The 21,212-nt window shown below is 52.9% G+C and overlaps 2 protein-coding genes across 7 annotated transcripts; one reads left to right on the top strand and one right to left on the bottom strand.

Moving 5' to 3' along the window:
- Window positions 1-38: 38 nt before the first annotated feature.
- On the top strand, window positions 39-12,268 carry ubtfl (upstream binding transcription factor, like). Of its 5 annotated transcripts, none has more exons than XM_040022226.1 (20): window positions 39-262; window positions 3,287-3,381; window positions 3,725-3,900; window positions 3,996-4,079; window positions 4,156-4,311; window positions 4,400-4,464; window positions 4,544-4,664; window positions 5,729-5,839; window positions 6,038-6,165; window positions 8,045-8,186; window positions 8,254-8,295; window positions 8,672-8,785; window positions 8,921-9,085; window positions 9,162-9,272; window positions 10,708-10,787; window positions 10,890-11,079; window positions 11,178-11,225; window positions 11,291-11,428; window positions 11,520-11,621; window positions 11,841-12,268. In XM_040022226.1, exons 1-20 carry the CDS (start codon window positions 165-167, stop codon window positions 11,913-11,915), a joined length of 2,241 nt encoding a protein of 746 aa, XP_039878160.1. In that variant the 5' UTR covers window positions 39-164; the 3' UTR covers window positions 11,916-12,268. The 5 variants fall into 5 exon arrangements, with proteins under 5 accessions (XP_039878160.1, XP_039878169.1, XP_039878179.1 ...); XM_040022235.1 differs by having other exon boundaries at window positions 11,523-11,621; XM_040022245.1 differs by having other exon boundaries at window positions 11,796-11,912.
- Window positions 12,269-12,335: 67 nt separating this feature from the next.
- On the bottom strand, window positions 12,336-21,127 carry fastk (Fas-activated serine/threonine kinase). 2 transcript variants are annotated; one of them, XM_040022102.1, is made up of 11 exons: window positions 20,958-21,127; window positions 18,591-19,383; window positions 18,204-18,510; window positions 17,912-18,099; window positions 17,645-17,793; window positions 17,353-17,569; window positions 16,329-16,488; window positions 16,048-16,139; window positions 14,877-15,564; window positions 14,686-14,800; window positions 12,336-13,024 (listed from the first exon to the last, which is right to left on the bottom strand). In XM_040022102.1, exons 2-11 carry the CDS (start codon window positions 19,339-19,341, stop codon window positions 12,938-12,940), a joined length of 2,754 nt encoding a protein of 917 aa, XP_039878036.1. In that variant the 5' UTR covers window positions 19,342-19,383; window positions 20,958-21,127; the 3' UTR covers window positions 12,336-12,937. The 2 variants fall into 2 exon arrangements, with proteins under 2 accessions (XP_039878036.1, XP_039878044.1); XM_040022110.1 differs by lacking the exon at window positions 20,958-21,127 and adding an exon at window positions 20,265-20,771.
- Window positions 21,128-21,212: the final 85 nt, after the last annotated feature.

Raw genomic sequence — 21,212 nt, forward strand, 5'->3', positions numbered from 1 at the left:
CAAACACACTAAATACAAACATATATTAAGATGCATGAATACAATACACTAATTTTATTTACAGTCACTTTATTAGGTGCATCTGTTCAACTCAGATATCTCACCAGCCAATCACAGGGTAGCAGGATGATGAAGGGTGATGAAGAGGAGCCGCTGAGGTTCAAATGAAGCATCAGAATGATGATTTAGGAGACCGGTGTGTCCGGACCCCAGGGAGCAGACGAAGCAGCTGTGAGGAGGAGGTGTACCTAATAAAGTGGCTGTGAGTGTAAATTCTGCAGAAGTCCTGTGAAATATGTGAGTTTCAACTTTGTGGGTCCGCTCAATCAATCAGTTGATCGGTCAGTGAGCCGATCGATCAGTCTGCAGTGTTTCCTCTTGAGGATGTTGAGGCTCTGACAGCTGCAGACACCTGATCAGCTGATTGGTGGCTCATCCTGGGGTGTCCACGTGCACAGCCTGACCCTTCAAAGTTAGAGAGGCTGCTGCACGCGCTGTTAGTCAGGATGACGTCATTACCCCAACACTGTCGCTTTAACGTGCTGAACATCCGGGCCAGCAGTGGCGCTCAGGGGCCACTGGCTGTGTTTGTGAGGGCTCCACAGTCCACCAGAACCCGGACCCCAGCTCAGACCTCTGAGAGTCCCACAGGTGAGGCCCAGTGCACCTGTCCTCACCTCAGGTGGCAGGGTCCTCCGAGTTTACTCCAGAATTAAAGTCACAAGAACTCAAAATAAAGGCTGTTTTTATTCTAAATAAAAAAAGTTTATTAGGACAAACAGCAGAACCGCCTCACCCCACCTGCGGCAGGTGCGGATTCAGATGATGACCTCACTGATCACGGGGACTCGGCTGCTCTTAGCGGGCTCCTCTGCCGCCTCTCAAACCGCGATCAGCACCGCGCCGGGCCGTGGAGGGAGCCCCGAGCTGCCGGCAGCACCGACTGTTTCCTCCCGGAGCATCCGCTGTGCTCCGCGGGCCCCCGGCCGCATCTCTGCCGGGGCCAGCCGGCGGTCCCCGGGCCTCCCACCGGTTCAGCATCTGGACCCGGAGAGAGTGGCGGGTGGCGGGGAGGGCTCGGACCACGCAGTCGCAGTTGGGTTTGAGTGAAAACGGCGTAAATGTAAAATAGCGTCCGTTAAAGAGTGCGTGTGCTGCGGCTCCGCGGGGCTGGCTGCCGCTGTGGCCGCTGTCTCTGGTTTCATCCTCCGCCTTTGTCCTCATGTTTTCCCCCGGAGTTCCTCCCCCTGCGGCGCTGGGCGGAGTTTCATACCGGACTAGACGCTCCTTTTGTCGGATTCGTTTCGACCTGACTCCCCGGGGTTTACGGCTGAAAAAAACACACTTCCACGGTCCCGAAAGCAGCCGAACCGGCACGGTGCCGTGCAGAATCACCCCGGCTTTCTGTCCGAACCAGCAGGTAAGCGCCAGGTTCAGATTTTAAACGCATTTCTGGGTTTTTCTGCTCGCTCGTCCCCGAGTCGCCACAACATTCATGGCGGCTTTGCAGCGGAGGCTTGTGGGGCAGCTGCAGCCCGTCCCGCCCGCACAAAGCTCCGGTTCTGCGGGTAAAGGGTTCGGCGGTTCGGGGGTTCTGGTGCTCCTGCACCGCGGGTAGACTCGAGCTCGACCTTTTTACGTGTCATCATTTTGTCGGATTAAAGCTGTTAAACGCTCCACGTGTGCCGTCCGGAGACTTTAGCTCGGGTCTTTTATCCGGTTTCATCCGGTTTGTTCCGGTTTGGTCTCCGCGTCGCTCAGACAGGTTTCACTGGGAAACCTTCGCGCTCGGTTCGGCGGTTCGTGCCAGCGGAAGCTACGTGCTGACTCCTGCCGGAGGATGGACGCCATTACCGGGCAGCTAGACGCTGGCGGTCCGGAGAGCTTACCGGGCCGAGCCCAGCTCCCCGGCCGTCCGGACCCAGAACCCGGGGACCGTCTGCAGAATGGCACCGGTGTGTGTGAGAGATCCGCTCCTGTCTGAGAATCGATCATCAGCAATGTCACCAAACACACACTGTTTCCGGTTACCTCTGTGGTTACACTGGTGTGGTGATGTCACGTGAGTTTAATGCTCAGCCAGGTGAGGACAGTTGAGGTGCATGTCAGTCTGAGGTCATTCAAACGATGGCTGTGGTGCACACAGGTGGGCACCCTCACAGTGAAGCTGCTGCAGGTGAAACATTCTGATTGGCTATTCTGTGCCCTGTAGCTGGCGCTGTGAGTGGGTGTGCACTCTGATCACACCTGTGCAGGCAGCTGCAGACCCCTCAGTCATCATTTTTTGTCCAGTGGCGAAGGATCAGAATCCGCCATGGCGCCACAGATGTGTGAAATCCGAAGAGCAGCTGCATCTTTGGAAGAATCTGACTACAGGTGATGGTCCCCAGGTGTGGGGGCGTGGCTTCATACACAGAGCTTAAAGTGTGCATTGACGTTTTTATCACTGAGGGTGGCGCTCTGGAGCCTTTCTGCATGCCACACCTGGAGGACTCCTAAACACAGTGTCCTCACTGCGTGTGCAGAATCTCGTTTCTGAGCACGCTCAGATTGATTTCTGTAAATGAAAAGAAGCCTTCAGGAAGTTCGCATACTGTTGGGCCGCCATGGTGTGAGCTGCAAGCTGATTGGGCAGTGAGAAGATGAAGGTGTGAAAGTGTGGTGGCGGCCAGCTGTCATCCTCTATAAATACACCTGGTACATTCTATACAGTAACAGGTGATGTCACTGACCTTCAACGTGTTAGCCTACAGCGGGGCAGCAGGGATCAGGTGACGTGTCAGGTGATCAGGCGACATATTCTGCTCAGTGACTCACGCTCCACTTACTTCTAGCCGTGTCACAGGCGAGTGACTCTCCCCCCAAAAGCCCGCCTCCTCTGAGCTACAGAGAGCCAAACGTGTCAAAACGCTGCGCAGGTCAGCAGGGGGCGCCGTAAAAACACGGTCACATTAAATCCAGCCCCCTTTGGTCCTGCAGCCTTTCTCACCTGACACTGATTTAAAACACCGGCATTGGTCCTTTAGTGATTTAGGATTTAGGACAGGGCGTCCTCTGTCACGGCGCCCGTTTCAGACAACGCCTCTTGCAGTCGGGCTGGTTTCGCTCGGCTAAAGGATGAGCTCGAGAGCGCCCCCTGTGGAGCCAGAACAGGGCATTGGATCAGGTGTTGTTGGCCTCGGCGCTGCCCCACACAGGCAGAAACAGGAAGTACACGAGCTGAGCCGTACTGATGGTCACATGAGCACTTCCTGCCGCAGTAAACCTGTTTGATTTTGTGTTTCAGAGGGAGGGGCGGAGCCTCCTCCGTCGGTCACTGCAGGATGAACGGCAGCAGCAGCGTCTCCACGGCTCAGAGCGCCAGGGTCAAGACTGAACCAGGTAAGCCGACCTGCTGTTAGCGCTGTCAGGTGTTCAGGTACTCGCCTGTCAGTTCATGTAGGCCCGCGGGAACTCTGCTAAAGCAGCGTCCACACAGGAAGTTGATGACACTTGGAATGAGCGTGTAAGTGCTTCCAGTGAGCGTTCAGATGTGACGGGGGGGCACACTGTGGGTTTGCCTGAAGCTGCGTGTTTGCAGCGTTACACCCGTGTGCACCTTCGTCCTCACAGACGACCATTTTGGCGATTTTTGTGAAAACGCACGAACGTGTTTTTCTGTGACGTTCGGCCGCGGGGCACGCGCCCTCGCCGGCCCCGCCCTGACCGCTGTCTCCCTGCTCAGATGACTGGAGTAAGGAGGACTGTCTGACTCTGCTGGAGAGGATTCGCACCCTGTTGCCTGACGGAGACGCCATGAAGTACAAAACCACCGAGTCGCACTTTGATTGGGAGAAAGTTTGTTTTGGCGGCTTCACCGGCGAGATGTGTCGCCAGAAGTGGCAGAAAGTCTCGTCTGAGGTACGCTGGCCAAAGACCACGCCTCTGAGCCATCGCCGTGTTGATTTAAAGCTTTTCGGTTTTGACGGTTCAACTGACCTGAGTCTGTGTTTCAGGTCAGGAAGTACCGAACAATGACGGAGCTCATCGTGGACGCCATCGAGTTCGTGAAGAACCCGTATAAAGGCAAGAAACTGAAGGTGAGGCCTTCTGGAGCCAGAACCTGCTGGGACATGTGTTGGTTCACCTGTGACCTTTGACCTCTCTCGTGTGCAGACTCACCCAGATTTCCCGAAGAAGCCTCTGACGCCATACTTTCGCTTCTTCATGGAGAAACGAGCCAAATACGCCAAAATCCATCCAGAGATGAGCAACCTGGACCTCACCAAGATCCTGTCCAAGAAGTACAAGGAGCTGCCCGACAAGAAGAAGGTGCGCTCAGCAGCACAACCCGAGGTCGCAGTTGTGTCCGTGTTCGAGTCCCGAAAAACCAAACACATGTTTGTTTGTCCTCCCGCAGCAAAAGTACATCACAGAGTTCCAGCGTGAGAAAGAAGACTTCGAGAAGAACATGGCTCGATTCAAGTGAGTTCTACTTCCTGTCACATGTAGCAGTGTTGGTCACGGTGTTGGCGCACACATGGCTAATGTCAGCTGATCGCAGGGAGGAGCACCCCGAGCTGATCGAGGAGAGGAAGAAGTCGGACCTGCCGGAGAAACCCAAAACCCCCCAACAGCTGTGGTACAACCACGAGAAGAAGACCTACATGAAGCTGCACCCTGAGGTACGCGCTCAGCACACACATGCATGTCTTTGTGCCGCCGGTGCAGCCGCAGCAGCTCTGCACCGGTCCAATTGGAGGGCTCGACCGCTCCGCGCAAACCACCGTGCAGCAGGTAAAACAAGCAAACGTGTTCCTAAAGGAGATGTCGTTGGGCCATATGTGAAACAGACCAAACGCACAGACTTTTAGATGGGCGGAGCGACAGAATTGTGCGCGCGTTTAGCATTCACGCGTTATGTTTGGCCTCCTTTAGTTCCAGTGTGAATACAGATACTGTTTGATCATCCTTGGGTCGAGTGTGCAAAGATAAACACCGAGTGGACAAAGCAGCCACTGAGACCAGCGTGGCGGTTTGAAATCACATGTTAGTCTTTTCTGAGCTCGGAGTAAACGAGTCGCCGCCGTTCAAACGGCGCTATGATTGTTTGCGTTGACTGCTTCTCTTAGCTTCACAGACTGGTGCACATAAACACATCGCTGTTGTAAAAACGACCGGCGAAAGGCTCGGCCCATCGGCGATGGTCGATATAGTCAACCTTAGGTAACACGTCCAACCCGCACGTCCATGAATGAAGTTTTGTGTGATGATGAGAAAAGGGCGCATGAAGCCAGGCAGGTGCAGAGACGTGCGCCGTCCTGCCGCTCCGCGCGCATCGGCTGGTTCGGTCCCAACAGGAAGGTGAGTCATCACCATGGAAACGTCTCATGACGGCTGAAACCATCACGTGCTCCTCTCAAGGGTTCAGACAGACGAGTTCTCCGAGAGTTTTCCAGAGGTGGCCCAGCCAATCAGCTGAGCCGAATCCACCTGAAACTCTACGGAAAGAAGAAAAGGTCAGAGTTCATAGACGGGCCAGAATCACGCCTGCCGTGTAGGCAGCGTCCTGCTCGTGATCATACAAAACTTCAATTCGGCTCCTCGGTGCTCTGATTTCTCTGCACGTGTTGTCACGGGCGTCTGCGGAGAGTTTCACGGCGGTAGCTCGTAGACCTGCTGCCGGTTCCAGGCCCGGAGCGTTGTCAGGACCCATCTCGGCATCCTCACGACTGCGTTTCTGTTTCAGGTGAGTCAAAAGGAGCTGAAGGAGGCTCTGAGGAGACAGTGGTCCCAGCTGTCCGACAAGAGGAGACTGAAGTGGATCAGCAAGGCGCTGGAGCTCCAGAAAGATTACGAGGTACCAGAGAGACGGGAAGCAGGCGCTTCGGCCTCAGCGTTTCACCTGAACCATCATCACGACACGAGTCCTGGAAGCGAGCCAACACCAGCTCCGGTGTTTGTAACAGCTTCTGGGACGTGTGGGCAATGTGATGATGATCTGGGCTGAAACCGAAAGTCTCACCGCCGGGTCTCACGACTGCACTTCCTGTTTCAGGACAGCATGAGGGTGTACCTGGAAGCTCATCCAGACGTGAACTCGGACGATCACGTGCGCTCCGTCCTCACCAAAGCCGAGAGACAGCTGAAAGACAAGTTCGACGGGCGGCCGACCAAACCTCCCCCGTGAGTCTGTGCTGACATGTTCACGCTAACCCTGTCGCAGCTACGGCCGAGAGGTCGCGTTCCTCAGAAGTTCACATGTCCAACTTTCTCATTTTTAAAGCTTTGACAAAATAAGACGACATTTATTATTTTATTCAGATGATTCAGGCTGAGATTAAAGCTTTCATTACTGTAAGATAAGATAAGACTTTATTGATCCCACGACGGGGAAATTTTTGCGTCACCTCAGCTCAGGTACAGATATCAGAAGGAAATACAAAAATACAAATAAGTACAATCCATGAAAAAAAGTAAGATAATACACTATATACAATGGTAGCATACACAGTATGTGATTATGGATATGGTTGGAAATATGGAAGACATAAACTATATAGCTTGACATAGCTATTGTACCACTACTATTCCTGTTTATAGACATGTACACACACACACATATACATATATACCTGCACATGTCCGTACACATGGAGGGTCCATTATGCACGAAGTGGTGACCGTTCACAGTGTCCAGTGACTCATGACATCGTGATTGAGGAGTTATAGAGTCTAACTGCTGTTGGGATGAATGATCTGCCAAAGCGCTCCTTCCTGCAGCGAGGGTGTTTCAGTCTCTGACTAAAGGAGCTGCTCAGCCCACTCACAGACTCATGCAGTGGGTGATGTGGGTTGTTCATGATGGATGTCAGCTTTACTAACATCCTCCCCTCTAGTCCAGTCCAGTTTCTTGTTGAGGTGAACACCCAGGTACTTATAAGAGTCCACTATCTCAATGTCTTTCCCTTGGATGTTCACCGGTGTTGTAGGGGGTGACTTCCTCCTGAAGTCTATGATCATCTCCTTTGTCTTGCCGGCGTTGATTTGGAGTACGTTGGTCTCACACCAGCCAACAAAGTCACTGATGACCCCCCTGTATTCCTGATCATTCCCGTCTGATACGCATCCAATGATGGCTGTATCATCTGAGAACTTCTGTAGATGGCAATCGTCCGAATTATAACAGAAGTCTGAAGTGTGAAGGCTGAACAGGAAAGGTGAGAGCACCGTGCCCTGTGGCGCCCCCGTGCTGCAGATTACCACCTCGGACACACAGTCATGGAGCCTCACATACTGTGGTCTGTTGGTAAGGTAGTCGATGGTCCATGCAGTCAGCTGTTTGCCTACTCCGGCTCCCTCCAGCTTCCCTCTCAGTAGTAGAAGAAGAAAGAAGTAGAAGAAGAAAGCTCCTGTTTGCCGTTACAGTGAACAGCTGCAGCAAAGGAAGAGCGTTTGTTTGAATAAGTGAAATGTTCATCACAGCGTCCTCACAGGTGCGTCCTGTCCGCTCTCTTCTCTGATTGGTTCAGCTGTTATCTAGTCACAGTGCGCATCAGTCTCAGCTCACTTTCTGTGGCTCGCATCAAAAGCTGTGTAAACGCTACATGGTTGGTCAGAGTGACGCCTTCTGTGTCTTATTATCTCACTCAGCACAATTTACAGTATAACCGGTTTTAGAAGTCAGGAGGTCAGGTGACATCAGGTAACGTCACCTGACCTCCTGACGGCAGAGCGTGAGTGTAACATGATGTCGGCCCGGCTCCTCTGGAAGGATTTCCACAGGTTTAGGAGTGTTTGTGGAAATTTGTGACCGTTCTTCCAGAAGAGCATCGTGAGGTCAGATGTCCTGTGCTGGAGGTCAGGACTCCGTGCATGAAACATGAAAGTGTGTCCGTGTGCTGAAGCGTGAACAGTCCCTTTGACTGGACCTAAGGGGTGGAGCCTGACTCCGTCTGCGTTTTGCCTGTTTCGCAGTAACGGGTACTCGCTGTACTGCGTGTTGTACCTGTGTTTCGCAGTAACGGGTACTCGCTGTACTGCGTGTTGTACCTGTGTTTCGCAGTAACGGGTACTCTCTGTACTGCGCGGAGCTGATGGTGAACATGAAGGACGTGCCGAGCACGGAGCGCATGGTGCTGTGCAGCAAACAGTGGAAGATGATGACGCAGAAGGAGAAGGACATGTTCCAGAAACGCTGCGAGCAGGTGAGCGACGGCACCGCTCTGACCTCCGACCTCTGACCTCTCTCTAACCTCAACTTTGTCTCCACAGAAAAAGAAGCAGTATGACATCGACCTGCAGCGCTTCCTGGAGGTAAGACCTCAGAGCGCCTTGAAGAGCGAGAGGAAACGCCCACAGACAGGACAGCGATGGGCGGGGCTGTATTTACACTTTCACCTTCATGGTTGGAATTAACGGGATGGGGCGGGGTCTAACTGTGACAGTGCAGGCTGATTGGCTAACTAGCTAGCTTTTAAAACTACTTGTTTCATACAACAGATGATCCTCAATTCAATTCACTTTTATTTATACAGCAGTCGCCGCGAGGCGCTTTAATTTGTACAGTAGATCGTACAATAATAGATAAGGCACGTTGTGATTGGCTGTCATGTTTGATCCTGTCCACTGAGGCTCCAGAGCTGCTGCTTAAACTACAGGAAACAGGAAGTAACCTCTGCTTCTTTCTCAGAGTCTTCCAGAGGAGGAACGTGACAGAGTCATGACTGAGGAGAAAATGGGTGGGGCCAAATTGGGTGCAGGCGTGGCCTCGAGCCCCCACAGAGCCAAGTCTCCATCAGTCAAGGTGCGCCTGGCTCTTCTTTTACTGCCTGTTTATTGGGCGCTCAGTCTGAACGGTGATGTAACCAACCTGCCGAGCCGGCGCCATCTGCAACATCACCAGAAACTGTCTGAACACATTTTTGTGTTCTTTAAATAGGAGCGGTGTCGGGAGGCGGAGTCTGAGCCGTGGGTCCCTGCTGGACAGCCAAAAGAAAGACGGGACGGGAAAAAGACGGCAGCAGCAAAGCTTCCAGAGACGCCAAAGACGGCGGCGGAGATGTGGCAGCATAGCGTGATTGGTGACTACCTGGCTAAATACAGAGTAAGGAGCGCGTGCAGTAAATGGCAGGTAAAAACTCTCCGTACCGTCACTGAGTGTTATGTGACACAACCCACAGAGTGACCGCAGGAAGGCCCAGGCAGCGATGGACATGGCATGGAACTCGATGGAGAAGAAGGAGAAGATTCTGTGGATCAAGAAGGCGGCAGAAGACCAGAAACGTTACGAGGTTCGGCGCTGATATCCGCCGCCAAACGGGAAGTTTTTTCTCCCCCTTTCTTTAGAGAAAAATGTATCCGAAGAAGAAACAAAGTAACGCACTGCTAACGTACCGCGTTAGGGAGGGGGGTCGTTTTGGGTGGGAGCGCGTTCCCCAGCGTCGTGGGGGGGGTTCATGCTACTTTAGCTGTTAGCTCACGGTGTCTTCAATTCAATTCAGTTTTATTTATACAGCACCAAATGACAACAACAGTCCCCTCAGGGCGCTTCAGATTGTAAGGTTGACCCTACAATCACACAGAAAAACCCAACAATCAGATGTTTGGTGTAATTACCGTGGGTTCCTCGCCACGGTAATTACACTCTCCTCCTCTCGTTGCCACTGGGACTACTGTTCCTCCTCCTGTACCTTCCAGCTCCCTGTCACTGGTTTCCAGTTGCAGTCAGTGCAACTGACCCCCACCTCATGATGCTTAATCGACGTAATCAACTTTAATTTGATGCAGTGTGAAAAAAAAAAATGCACAGAATTAAATTATTTTTCAAGAATAATTAAATAGATTCAACATCTTTCTTCTACAGAACTGCAGACTGCACAGATGGTTCCCAAAGGAAAAAGTACTACAGCTTACTAGGGTATATTAGACTTAACAGTTACTATATACAGTAATGGACTTCTATACATTTTACATCAGATTAAAACTTTGGGTGTAAGATTCAGGTAATTATTTAATAAAAGCTAAACATTTTAAATGAGAATAAGAAAGAAAAGTATGTCTTTGTGCCCCCTTTTCCCTGTTCATGCCCTATCGGCCCCCCTGGCTAAACTTTGCTAGATCCGCCCCTGCACAGTTACCAGCCGTCAGCTGTAGAAAAAGATCCTGGTGTAGAAAGTAATATTAAATAAATTCTAACAACAGCTTATCAAGCTTAAACGTGCTGCTGTTGTTCAGCCGCTGGTTTCCTCTTTCTGGTGCAAAGTGGGCCAAAAGCAAACTAGAGAGACGATCAGCTGATCATTGATCAGTTTAATGATTGAAGTAGCAGCAGGAGAGAGAGAGAGAGAGAGAGGCAGTCGCTCGATATATCGGTTGTTAAGCTTAAGGCTGGAATGCTTTACAAACATTCAGAGATGAACTTCCACACTTGCTTTACTTCTCTCTGGGATAACTTCCTCGGAGATGAAATGCCGGTTTGGTAGCGAAGCTACAAATACACACAGCCGCTCTATCACGTGATGCACACTGCTCCCACGTGCTACGGTTATGAGCCGAGTTACGCCGTGTCGCAAGTTTTGTGAGGTGCTTTTGTGATATTTAATGGATCGATTACATTTATTATTTCTCTCCGATATCCGATCCAGTAATTTACGTCAGTATCTGACCGACACCGATACGTAATATCGGATCGGTCCATCTCTAGTACTGACTGTGGGTGTCCTGCAGAGGGAGCTGTTGGAGATGAGGACTCCAGCGGGGGGTCAGCGGAAGCCCAAGTTTGACGGCGAGCCGAAGAAGCCTCCAGTGTGAGTCTGTGCCCCCGATTCAAAAACCTTTATTGAAACGTTGGCGGTCAGCCGTGTTGTCACGGTCGCCTCGCTCTGTGCACTGCTGTCTCTGTCCAATAGGAGCGGCTACCAGATGTTCTCCCAGGAGCTGCTGACCAATGGCGAGCTGAACCACTTCAGCCTGAAGGAGCGGATGGTGGAGATCGGGAAACGCTGGCAGAAGCTGAGCCAGAGCCAGAAGGACAAGTACAAGAAGCTGGTAGAGGAGCAGCAGGTGGAGTACAAGGCAGAGCTGGAGGCCTGGGTCAAGGTGAGGCACGATGACTCCGCCTCCGCTGACAAATGAATGAAACATTAGAAGGTTTGTCGCCCCCTGCTGGTCGTTAACATGCCCGTTTCCCTTCTCAGTCTCTGTCTCCTCAGGACCGCGCCGTCTACAAGGAGATCTCGTCTTCGGTGAGTCTCTCACGCCGCCTCACCTGTCCGTGCGTCACAGCGCTAACCTTTGTTTGTTTGTTTAGAAACGTCGCAGCACCGCCAAAGTTCGCAGCAGCCCCGTAGCTAAAGTCCGCGTGACTGCGAAGGGGAAGGCGGGAAGCTCAAGAGCTGCGACACCCGGAGTGGCGGTGAGCAAGAGGGCGATGGCGTACCGAGCCAAGGTAACGACAGCTACTTAGTCAGAAAGGCTGGGGGCCGGGCTAAGTTTCATGTGGCGTTTGTGGTGGTGAACAGGGTCTGTCCATATCCCAGCAGGACATGTCTGACTCGGATGAGGAGGAGGAGAAGAGCGAGTCATCGGACTCTGACGAAGACGACGAGACGTCAGGAAGCACAGACAGCGATGACGATGAGGTCAGTCACGTGTTCATGGAGACACGAGTGAAGGCCGACTGACCACGGCATTCATCACCAGTCCAGCAGAGACAATATCCTGTTTTATTTTGAAAGTACATTTTTATATAAATATTGATAAATGACCTTGTGGGCGGGGCCCTTTTCATCCGTCCGTCCCTTCATGTGTTGCAGGATATAGAACTTCCTGTTTTGTGACCACTTCCTGTTCTTTCTCAGAACGACGATGAGGAAGACGAGGACGATGAAGACCAGAGCTCCTCTGAGGAATCCAGTGACTCAGACACAGACTAGCTCCACCCTTTCCTCCTCATTGGAGAGGATAGGCTGTGCAGGCCACACCTCCTCACAGACCAATCATCCTGGCAGACCAATGAGAGGATGTTATGCGGCACCGGCCCCGCCCGCCTTCCTCTGAAGAGGGCGGAGCCTTTTGTTACTCGTGTTTGTTTTTTATCGAGTGTGTGTTGGTTTTTAGCAGATGGGCGGAGCAAAGCTCAGGTGGGCTCTCAAGTGTCCTTTTCACAAAATGGTGAAGGCAGGGCAGGGGGCGGGGTTTGTACAGTTTGGCAGGTGGGGGCGCAATGAGCAGCAGTTCAGGGTTCAGCCGCCCACCTCAAATTATTAATAAATGCACTTTTTTCTCATTTCTGGCGTCGTTTTGTTATGTGACCACATGATGACCTTTGACCCCGTCAGTCAGTGAGGACACAGTTTGCGTTCATCTCAGCTTTAATAGATTTATAGAATATAAACAAACATCTGTCCATCACCTCACACACAAATAAATAATCTGACCTTTGACCCAAACACTAAGCACTGTCCTTCAGACCTTTGGCACACTACAGTTCCCATCATCCCCTGCTCTGTGACCCCCACCCCCCATTTATAAAACAGTCCCACACATGCATCGCTGTTACCATAGTTGCCACACCTTATAAAAGGGACTGCCCTCCCCATCCTGGAAAAAAACGAGTGAGATCATCCGCAGGGCGACCAATGAGGTCTCAGAACAACAGTCCCATTGTCCTCAGTGCTGATAGTCACATGATCACACAGATGCCCCCAGGTGAGACGCGCCTGTGTTAGAGACTGCCCAGAAAACAGCAGCATCCTGTCAGCTGATCAATAATCGATCTGATGGTGTTTGTATTGATTAACTGACCTGTTTATTGATAAGGAATCAGTTCTTAAACGCTATGAAAAATGAACAGTTTGGTTGGAACTCCTTCTTGTGCAGCTCCAACGGGACGTCACCAGGTAACCACGACCTCTGACATCAGACAGGACACACGCTCGCACGCTCTGTCAGGGCGTCATAGCGTGACGTCCAGCAGCTTCTTGTGCAGGTACTGCTTCACCTCCTCGATGCCATTCAGCTTCTCCAGCTCGTGGTACGGCAGCTGAAGAGACAGGAAACAGCACGTCACATGACCGTGATGGGAGGAGCTTACGGAACAAGCGTTAAACCCTATCACATTTACAAAAACAGACGTTTTATCTCAGAGGAAACCAGAAGTTTAAACCAACCAATCACAGCAGCTCAAACTATCTGGCCAATCAAGGCGGCCGCACACATACGGGTTCCAGTTCCCTGACCCGAACCTGATGTTATTTGGCGGCAGTGGGCAGGGCCAAATGAAATTCAGGATTTCTGAAGTTTAATGGCGTTAGCCAGCTAGATGAGCCCGCTCTGACTGAGGGATTGATGGCGTCCAAACGGTCAGCTGGTCTGTCTGTTTGGACACGAGTGAGCCGTGAGGTTTGCCTGGTTACTGAAGCTGGACCAGCTGCTACGTGCTGGTTAGCTGCAGAGCTATAGGTAACGCCCCCATCTAAACAAAATGACGACACAAAGGCCGAGCTGCAGCTTTATTTACATAAAGTCGTTCACAATGAATCCTTCAGTCATTTTTGTTTTAAACAGCTGTTTGTAACGTTTGTCACCGCGCTGCTTCACTCATCTGCAGCACGTCTTCAAACGAGCAACAAGTTAAACAAACGTGAATTTGAAATCCAGAAACTTGTGAACAGAGATGTAAAATATATCATTTAGTTTAATACTGTTCAGTCTTATTGGCTGCGGCGCGGCTGAGGCGGACACACCTGAGCAGCATCCCCACTCACGCTTCGCCGGCTTAAAACAGAATAAACTGGGTCCTGTGGTTGATGAGTTTAGGCTGTAGCTGAAACGCTGCAGCCGCGCGCAAATCGACAGCTGCAATAAAGAAGCGTACTGAAGACGTGGCAGGTCTGTCGTGCGTCGTTTACAGTGGTGCCCAAATGCACGACTGGGGCACAACAGACCCGCCCACATGTTTTCTTCTTTATTGCAGCAGTTGACTCACACGCGGTTGTTTCAGTGTGAGCAGGTTCTTTATCAGGACTTCGGTTCGGGGAAGCCATGGGGGACTGTCATCAGGAAAAGTGGACAGAATCACAGCGCACCGTGATACTGTGTGTGGTGACGTATCCACACTGAGTCACGGGCAAACAGCCTGATGGCAGGCAGCCGCTCTGTGCACAGTCTCAGAGACTTATCGAGCGTTTGCAGATCATTTCTGATTATAAACCATCACAGCACAAACTTGTCCGCGTTATTTCCCACAGAGCAGGAAGCCAACTAAGACAAGACACAGCTTCATTAGTCCCACACGTGAGAAACTTTTTGGTCACAGCAGAAAATGGAAGTCAAGAGCAGCAAAAACTGGACTCCATATAATTAGACCCACGGCAGACCGATATCAGACTGACAGACTAATGTCAGACAGACTGACAGCAGACCGGCGGCGGGCTTCAGTGACGGCGTTGGTATGTTTGATCGATCATTCTGGAGCCAAACACTGCTGTGACAGAACTTCGTGTGTCCGGATAAAACAGGCACTGAAACTTCAGCTCTGATCTCCTTCAGTCAGCAGTTGAAAGGTGCTAAATGTGGCTAATTGACATCACTGCAACAGTCAGCGGACAATAGCATTAACGTCGTCAGGTGTTGGAGCCTATATCTTTTTTCTCTCTATAATTGTTTCTTTAACATCACTGTTTGATGGCAAAACCGACTCACCTGCAGGATGACATATCCCAGCAACCTCAGGTGGCGGTCTCTCATGGCACGGGAGCCCACCAGGACGTCAGAGTTGTGGCAGTAGTGCCACTTATCATTGACGGACATGATGACCCTGCAGGGAGCACAGCAGGGCGGCGTTAGTGGCGGCAGGCGCTACTAATTCCGCACAGGCTCGGAGTTTGACTTACCTCCGGATCTGCCTCTGGTCTGCGGGGAGGCCGTCGGGGTCTGGCTGCTCAGGGGGGTGGAGCGGCGGTGGCGACAGGGGCGGTCTGTCAGCCCCCTCGGCGTACGTCACTCCTTTGTAGAATCCCCCAAGCTCGTGGTCCGGCCTCGGGGCCCCCGTGCCACCCTCGTCTTCCAGGATCTTCCCAATGGAAAACTGGAACAGAGAGTCCGGGGCACCGGCCCCCGCGGGCGGCTGGGTGGTGGGCGGAGCCAGGCCGTCCGAAGGCGGGCTGCTGAGGGTGGAGCTATCCTGACTCTCCAGCGAGTGCTCTTTGGCCAGGCTTGAGTAGTACTCCCCCGCCGGGACGTAGTACGGCCCGTAGTTCACCGTGCTGCCATTGGTCCCCGCCTGTGGGTGGCCCGGGTGGGGCGCGGTGCCCGGCGTGCCGCGGATGTGATGGGGCAGGAAGGCCCGCGGCTCCATTGCCCCGCCCATCCCCTCACCAACCTGACACGAGTGCTCGGCGCCCTCCTCCATCGCCACGAACGGAGAGAACTTCTGGAAGTCAGAGGTAACTGCGGCAACCGCTGCATCAGCAGGCTTAGACGCCACAACAACACAGGACGGAGGAACGACAGTCAGAGAGAGGCCGGCTCCAGTGCGGATGGGAAGAACCCGCCCGGAAGTGTCCATCCACAACAGGAAGTCTGGAGAGAAGAGTAATCACATTACAGGTAGCAACACAACAGTAACATGCAGGGGCAGCTGACGGCTCCGCCCCTCTGTGACCCAGCTCCTAACACACACACACACACGCGTTTGACCTTTGAACTACGTACGCATGTGAAGGCTGCTTGTCCAAAATGTAACTTTCTGTTTAAGCAACAGGAAGTAGACCACAGCTGAAGGTCAGCGGCGTCTAACGAAACATTTTAACTTTTGCCAACAGCATCAGAAATACGGGAGGAGCTTCTCAGTTACTTTGAAAGGAAGTAGCTCTGTAATTGGCTGTTCAAGCAGAACACATGTGGGTGGAGCATGAGTGAAGCCATGCCGAACCAAACCAACCAGCCAAACGCTGCACGATGATCGCCATGTTTTTCAGCTGAGCCAGCCCCCCCCCATATGTTTTAAAATCGTTGGAGCTCCAAATATCCAGGTGAGAGGTTGTGTGCGCAGGTGTGTCCCACCTGTGTAGTATCCCGGGGGGAGGACCTCATCCTGTTTGTAGTTATGTTCTCCAACCAGCTGCCGCAGAGCCTCAGCCACCAGACCTTTATAACTGACAGAGAACAGACCAATCAGAGCTCAGCTGCTGTCTGGTATTCTGGTCGCTTTGGTGTTGAGCACACCTGTCGGTGCTTTCAAATCCTGATGAGTTTGAGCTGAACTGACCTCGGCCTGGTGAGGTGGACGCTAACAGACTGTTTACACCAACCAAGAGGGTCAGTGTGCAGGTGTGCAGTGTTACCTGTACTTGCGGTTGACCTCATCAGCCGTGAGGGCGTGGTCAAACATCAGAACCTTGTGTGCGTCCTGCAGTCGCGGCCCTGTGTAGTCGCGGTACTCCAGCTCGACAGCGGCATCCAACAGAGACAAGTACCGCCTGACGATGAGAGCATAGGGGCTGTCTGCGGGGAAAGCAGCACACTGGTCACACTGGTTACACTGGCTAACCTGGTACTGGTAATCAGTCAATGGCTAGAACAGGATCAATATTATGAGTCGCAAACCAGTCACAGTGGACGGTGTGACCAGTCGATAGGGAATCGACCAGTAGTCCAGGTCTTTGGACTCATTAGTCCGCCTGCCTATTGGTTCTTGCACTCTCACTACAATCAGCTGATTTTAGATAGATAGAATTTTTTATTTCAAACATGCAAATATAATTGAAATAACAACAGAAAAAACAAAACTTAAAAATCATCAAGTTTTCATGTCGACAGCATGCTAACGCTAAGCTAGTCAGACAGCATGCTAACGCTAAGCTAGTCAGACAGCATGCTAACGCTAAGCTAGTCGGACAGCATGCTAACGCTAAACTAGTCAGACAGCATGCTAACGCTAAGCTAGTCAGACAGCATGCTAACTCAGAGTGACGTTAAAGCTGAGTGTATGCAGACTCCATCCCAGCAGCCAGAGCCTGTACTTCAGCAGTCAGGCTGCAGCCTTTACCTGTTCATGTTTCTACAGTACAATCACCATGACGACCGTTTTAAAGCCTCTTTTTGTGCGGGTGTCCTCAGCAGGATAGAGTTTGTGTTGTTTGTGTAGCCTCAGGTTTACGTTGTTAAATAAGGATGATGATGGTGTGTTTCAGATCATTTTACAGAGAAACATCAAAGTAACGTAACGAGTAGGATAACGACCGCCTTTATCCTGGAACTAACTAAGTAACATGCTGCATTACTTTTAGGAAAAGTGTAATCTGAGTAATAACTTTTTAAATATTCCCATCCCGACCGGTCAGTTGGGTTCATGTTGGCCGTACTCACTGGTGACGTTGCTGATAAAGGCGGAGGAGAAGACCCGGTGGAGGACCAGGCCGGGGAAATGTCCGAGCTGGAACAGAGACATGAGGATGTTGACCGTGGCGAGCGGCGAGCTGAGCGCCTTCAGCTCCACCACCTCTTCCAGCCGGGAGAAGAACTGCTGCTCATTGGAAGGACTGTAGCTCATCCGGCTGAACGGGAACACGAGCTTCTGGATCACCTGAGGACACACACAAACACACCTGCAGTCCTGTGCGCAGCTGTCAAGGTCACGTGACCGCCAGACCGGCCTCACCTTACTGTCCAGATATTCCGCCTTCTTCACCAGAAAGTCGGCGATGGTGTCGAGCAGGCGGGTTTCTCTCAGCCGATGGCGGGCGATGTATTTGGCGATCAGCGCCATCGTGTAGGGCGTGATGCTGTCCACCTTCTTTGGTAACTCCTCTGTTGGAGAGAAACATGTTACTGGTTAAGGTGAGTCAGCAGAGACGAAGTCACCTGAACAGCTGAGACAGCAATGGCCACGTGTTCGATGGAGAGGGATGAGGGTGAAGCGACCCACCTGCCAGGCTGCTGATGAACCTCTCCTGTCTGTTCTGGTAGAACAGGTGAGAGCTGAAGATCAGCTCCAGACTCTTGTTACTCGCCTCACGGGCGCACGCTGCCAGCATCTCGTCCAGCAGCGCCATCTCCTGGTCTCGAACGCCGCTCACACTCGCCAGCGTGTGTTTGACCAGACGCAGGATCTTCCTGAGGACAGACGCACACGTGCAGTTAACCGCTGCCACGGCGCCAACATCGCAAACCTCAGCACGGGTACCAGAAACAACAACCCAGGTAACGCGCGTTCTCACCTGTTGGCGACCAGCTGTTCAGGGTTAGGCGTGCCGTTGTTAGCGCCGGCGGCTTCCTGCGGTTGCATTGACCGCCATTTGAGCCTGTAGTAGGAGAGCAGCAGGAAGAGCGTCTGCGGGTGGCGCTCTCGCTCCAGGTTTTTCTCTAGGCCGGCCAGGCAGGCCTCCGTGAGCGGGTGCTGGCTGCCCGGGTGGAGCTTCATGCTGGAGCTGAACACCATCGACACGTCCTTCTGGTTGAACTGGTTCAGCCGGGCCTGAGACTCCGTCTCCAGAACCTGCACCACCTCAGAGTCGCTGGGCAGACCTGTGAGGGGTCAGATAAAGGTAAGTGGCGTCGCTGCGGGTGATAGCGGGCGTGCGTCTGAGCGTCACGCAGCGACTCACCGAGCGCGGCGACGGCGTACAAGCAGTTCACGATGCTGAAGTTGTCGAACTTGGCGCAGTCGCTGACGATGGCGTTGCAGAGCGTCCGGAAGTCCTGATGCTCCAGGATCTGTCGGGCATCGCCCTCCACTCCGGAGGCCTCGCCGTCGGTCTCACTGCTGCTGGCGCGGGCGGGGGGCGTGGCCTGCAGCAGCTGTCCGATCTTCTGCAGGGCAACGGGGTAGTGGTTGTGGGAGATCTTGGCGGGGTTCTGGGTGACCCAGCGCAGCACCTCGTCGGGCCGCCGCGAGCGCTCGATCAGCCGCTTCATGGTGAAGAACGTGTCGTAGCTCATCTTCTCGTGGATGAAGTTCCACGTCTTCTTCTTGCTAGTGGCAGCGCCTCCTGCGGGCCCACCACCCCCGTATGCGTGGAAGGCGCCGTGGTGCTGGAAATGGGGGGGCAGAGCCAGGTGATGGGGCTGCGGGTGGTAGTGGAATTGTGCTCCTCGGTGGGCGTCGGGGCGACCCTGGTACAGTGGGAAGGCGGGGGGAGGTGGGGCTGCATGGGGGTGAGGCACCTCGAGCACAGATAGTCCTGGCCTCCGCCCCTGTTTTACCCCGCCCCCTCCACCACCCCCTCCTCCTCCCCCCGCGGTGCCGTACAGGCGGGCGGCATACATGGCGACAGACTGAGCAGCAGGGCGGGGGAGGCAGGGAGGGAGGTGGCGAGCTCGGCTCAGGAGGCGCCACCCAGTGGACGAACGCAGCATAGTCCAACAGCCAGACCGCCTGCAGACATCGGCGCAGCGCACCTGCAGAGACACACAGGTACAAATAAGCAGCAGGTCGCGCCTGATGGGCGGAGCAAATTCTGACAGATCCTAAAAATGCACATTCTGTCCTAACAAGGCCCCTCCCCGCATCAGGCAGGTCCAACCCTAAAGTTGCATCATAGGTGAGGCTGCATGAACAAAGAGAGTCTCTTCCTGTCTGACAACTGATCTATGCCCCGCCCCACTGCACCATGTATACCCCTAATCCTGGTTACATCAACATCTGACAAGCACATCTCATCAGATGCGAGAAGCAGGATTTCAGGCTGAGCAAAGCGAGGCATTCACTGCCTGCCTGCAGAGAGTTCTGCAGTCAGATGGGGGCAGTGTTCGAAGTCTCAGCTACAGCCGCTCTGCTCGTGCTGTTGTTAGTCCGTGAGTTCTAACACCCAAAGAACTGAAGTGAACCCGAGTGTTAAAAACAATAACTTTTATTTTTGATCTCCCGCTCCACGCCATCGTTCCCTGCTCTCTTCCAGCTCACTTGTCACCCGAACATTCGGCAGTCGTACATGCTATCTATTTCCAGTGTGTTAAAGCCAATAAACCACCCAGCTCTTGTCAGGAGACCCAGGGTTACGGGTGTGTGTGTGAGCATGAGGCGGCACACCTGTCACGTGTGTGTGAACGTGCACAAACCGCCGGTTTGAAACCACATTTGGCGTCTTTCAGATCTAAGCTGAGGAAATGGTGAGCTTGTAGTTGCTGACTGTCACCACCAGGTGGCATCTTTTCACTCCCTCTCTCTCTCACACACACACACACACACACAGGAACACAGAACCATTTAGTATATTGTGTATTTGTTGGCATGCAGACCTGATGTGAAAATCGTGTTACTGTCCTACAGTAGCACTCACCTGTCCAGGTAACGTCTGAGTGAACACGCTAACTGATTACCACTAGGTGCTCTCATCACACCCACACCTGCAGAACAGACACCAAAAATGAACTGAGCATGAGAGACCCTGAACCTGCCCAGCAGGGGCACCTAGTGAACCCTCCCCCGATCACCTGACAGTCAATGAGCTGCTCGCAGACCACGCCCCCTAGCTGTCCTCCTGTCACCTGAAGTCAGGCCCACTTGCTAACATTAGCATTTAACATCCAGCATTGTCCTTTAACCCCAAATCTGCTAAAGTGCCCGTGGGGTCACAACAACGTCACTCGCTGCGTCATAAAAATATGATGTCATGCTTTAAATAGCCCTCAGGGATGGAAAGTAGGCTCCTCGGGCTGTGCGCCAGCAGGCTGCCGGACAGCTGGCAAAGCTAGCCGGCTGACCCCGCTGAAAGCCGGAGCTAGCGGCGGATAGCATCAGTTCATCAAACCTGCAGCTGCTGCTTACTAATCCGGGGAGAGCAGGCTAGGTATAAATTAAGTTAAGCTAAGCTAAGCTTAGATACTGTGGCTTCCGTCTGCAGGGCTGTTAGCATGCTACCTTCTACTAGCCGCTGTTAGCCCGCCGGGAAGCGGGGGACTCGCCGGGTTGTACGCAGGTCACGGCGCGCGCTCCCCAACCGATGAGCGCGTGACAGAGCGGGAGAGTTTACCTCATGGCTCAGAAAGGCCGCAGCTACGCTCCTGAAGGTCCTGAGGCCACAGAGAGTGCGGGATCAGCGGGGAGACAGTCCGCGGTCAGCCGCTCCGATCCTCCTCACAGACGGGGACGCCATCCTGCTCTACCCGGCATGCACCTGGAGGAGAGACCGACAGCGCCCCCAGGCGGCTGTAGCCGGGAGCGGCTCTGTGTGATTTTATTGTTTTTAAATATATTCATGTTGTAACCGCATCAGCTGAAGACGTTT

Source organism: Simochromis diagramma, unplaced genomic scaffold (assembly GCF_900408965.1).
Source record: "Simochromis diagramma unplaced genomic scaffold, fSimDia1.1 OVJJ01000385.1, whole genome shotgun sequence".
NCBI classification, from domain to species: domain Eukaryota; kingdom Metazoa; phylum Chordata; class Actinopteri; order Cichliformes; family Cichlidae; genus Simochromis; species Simochromis diagramma.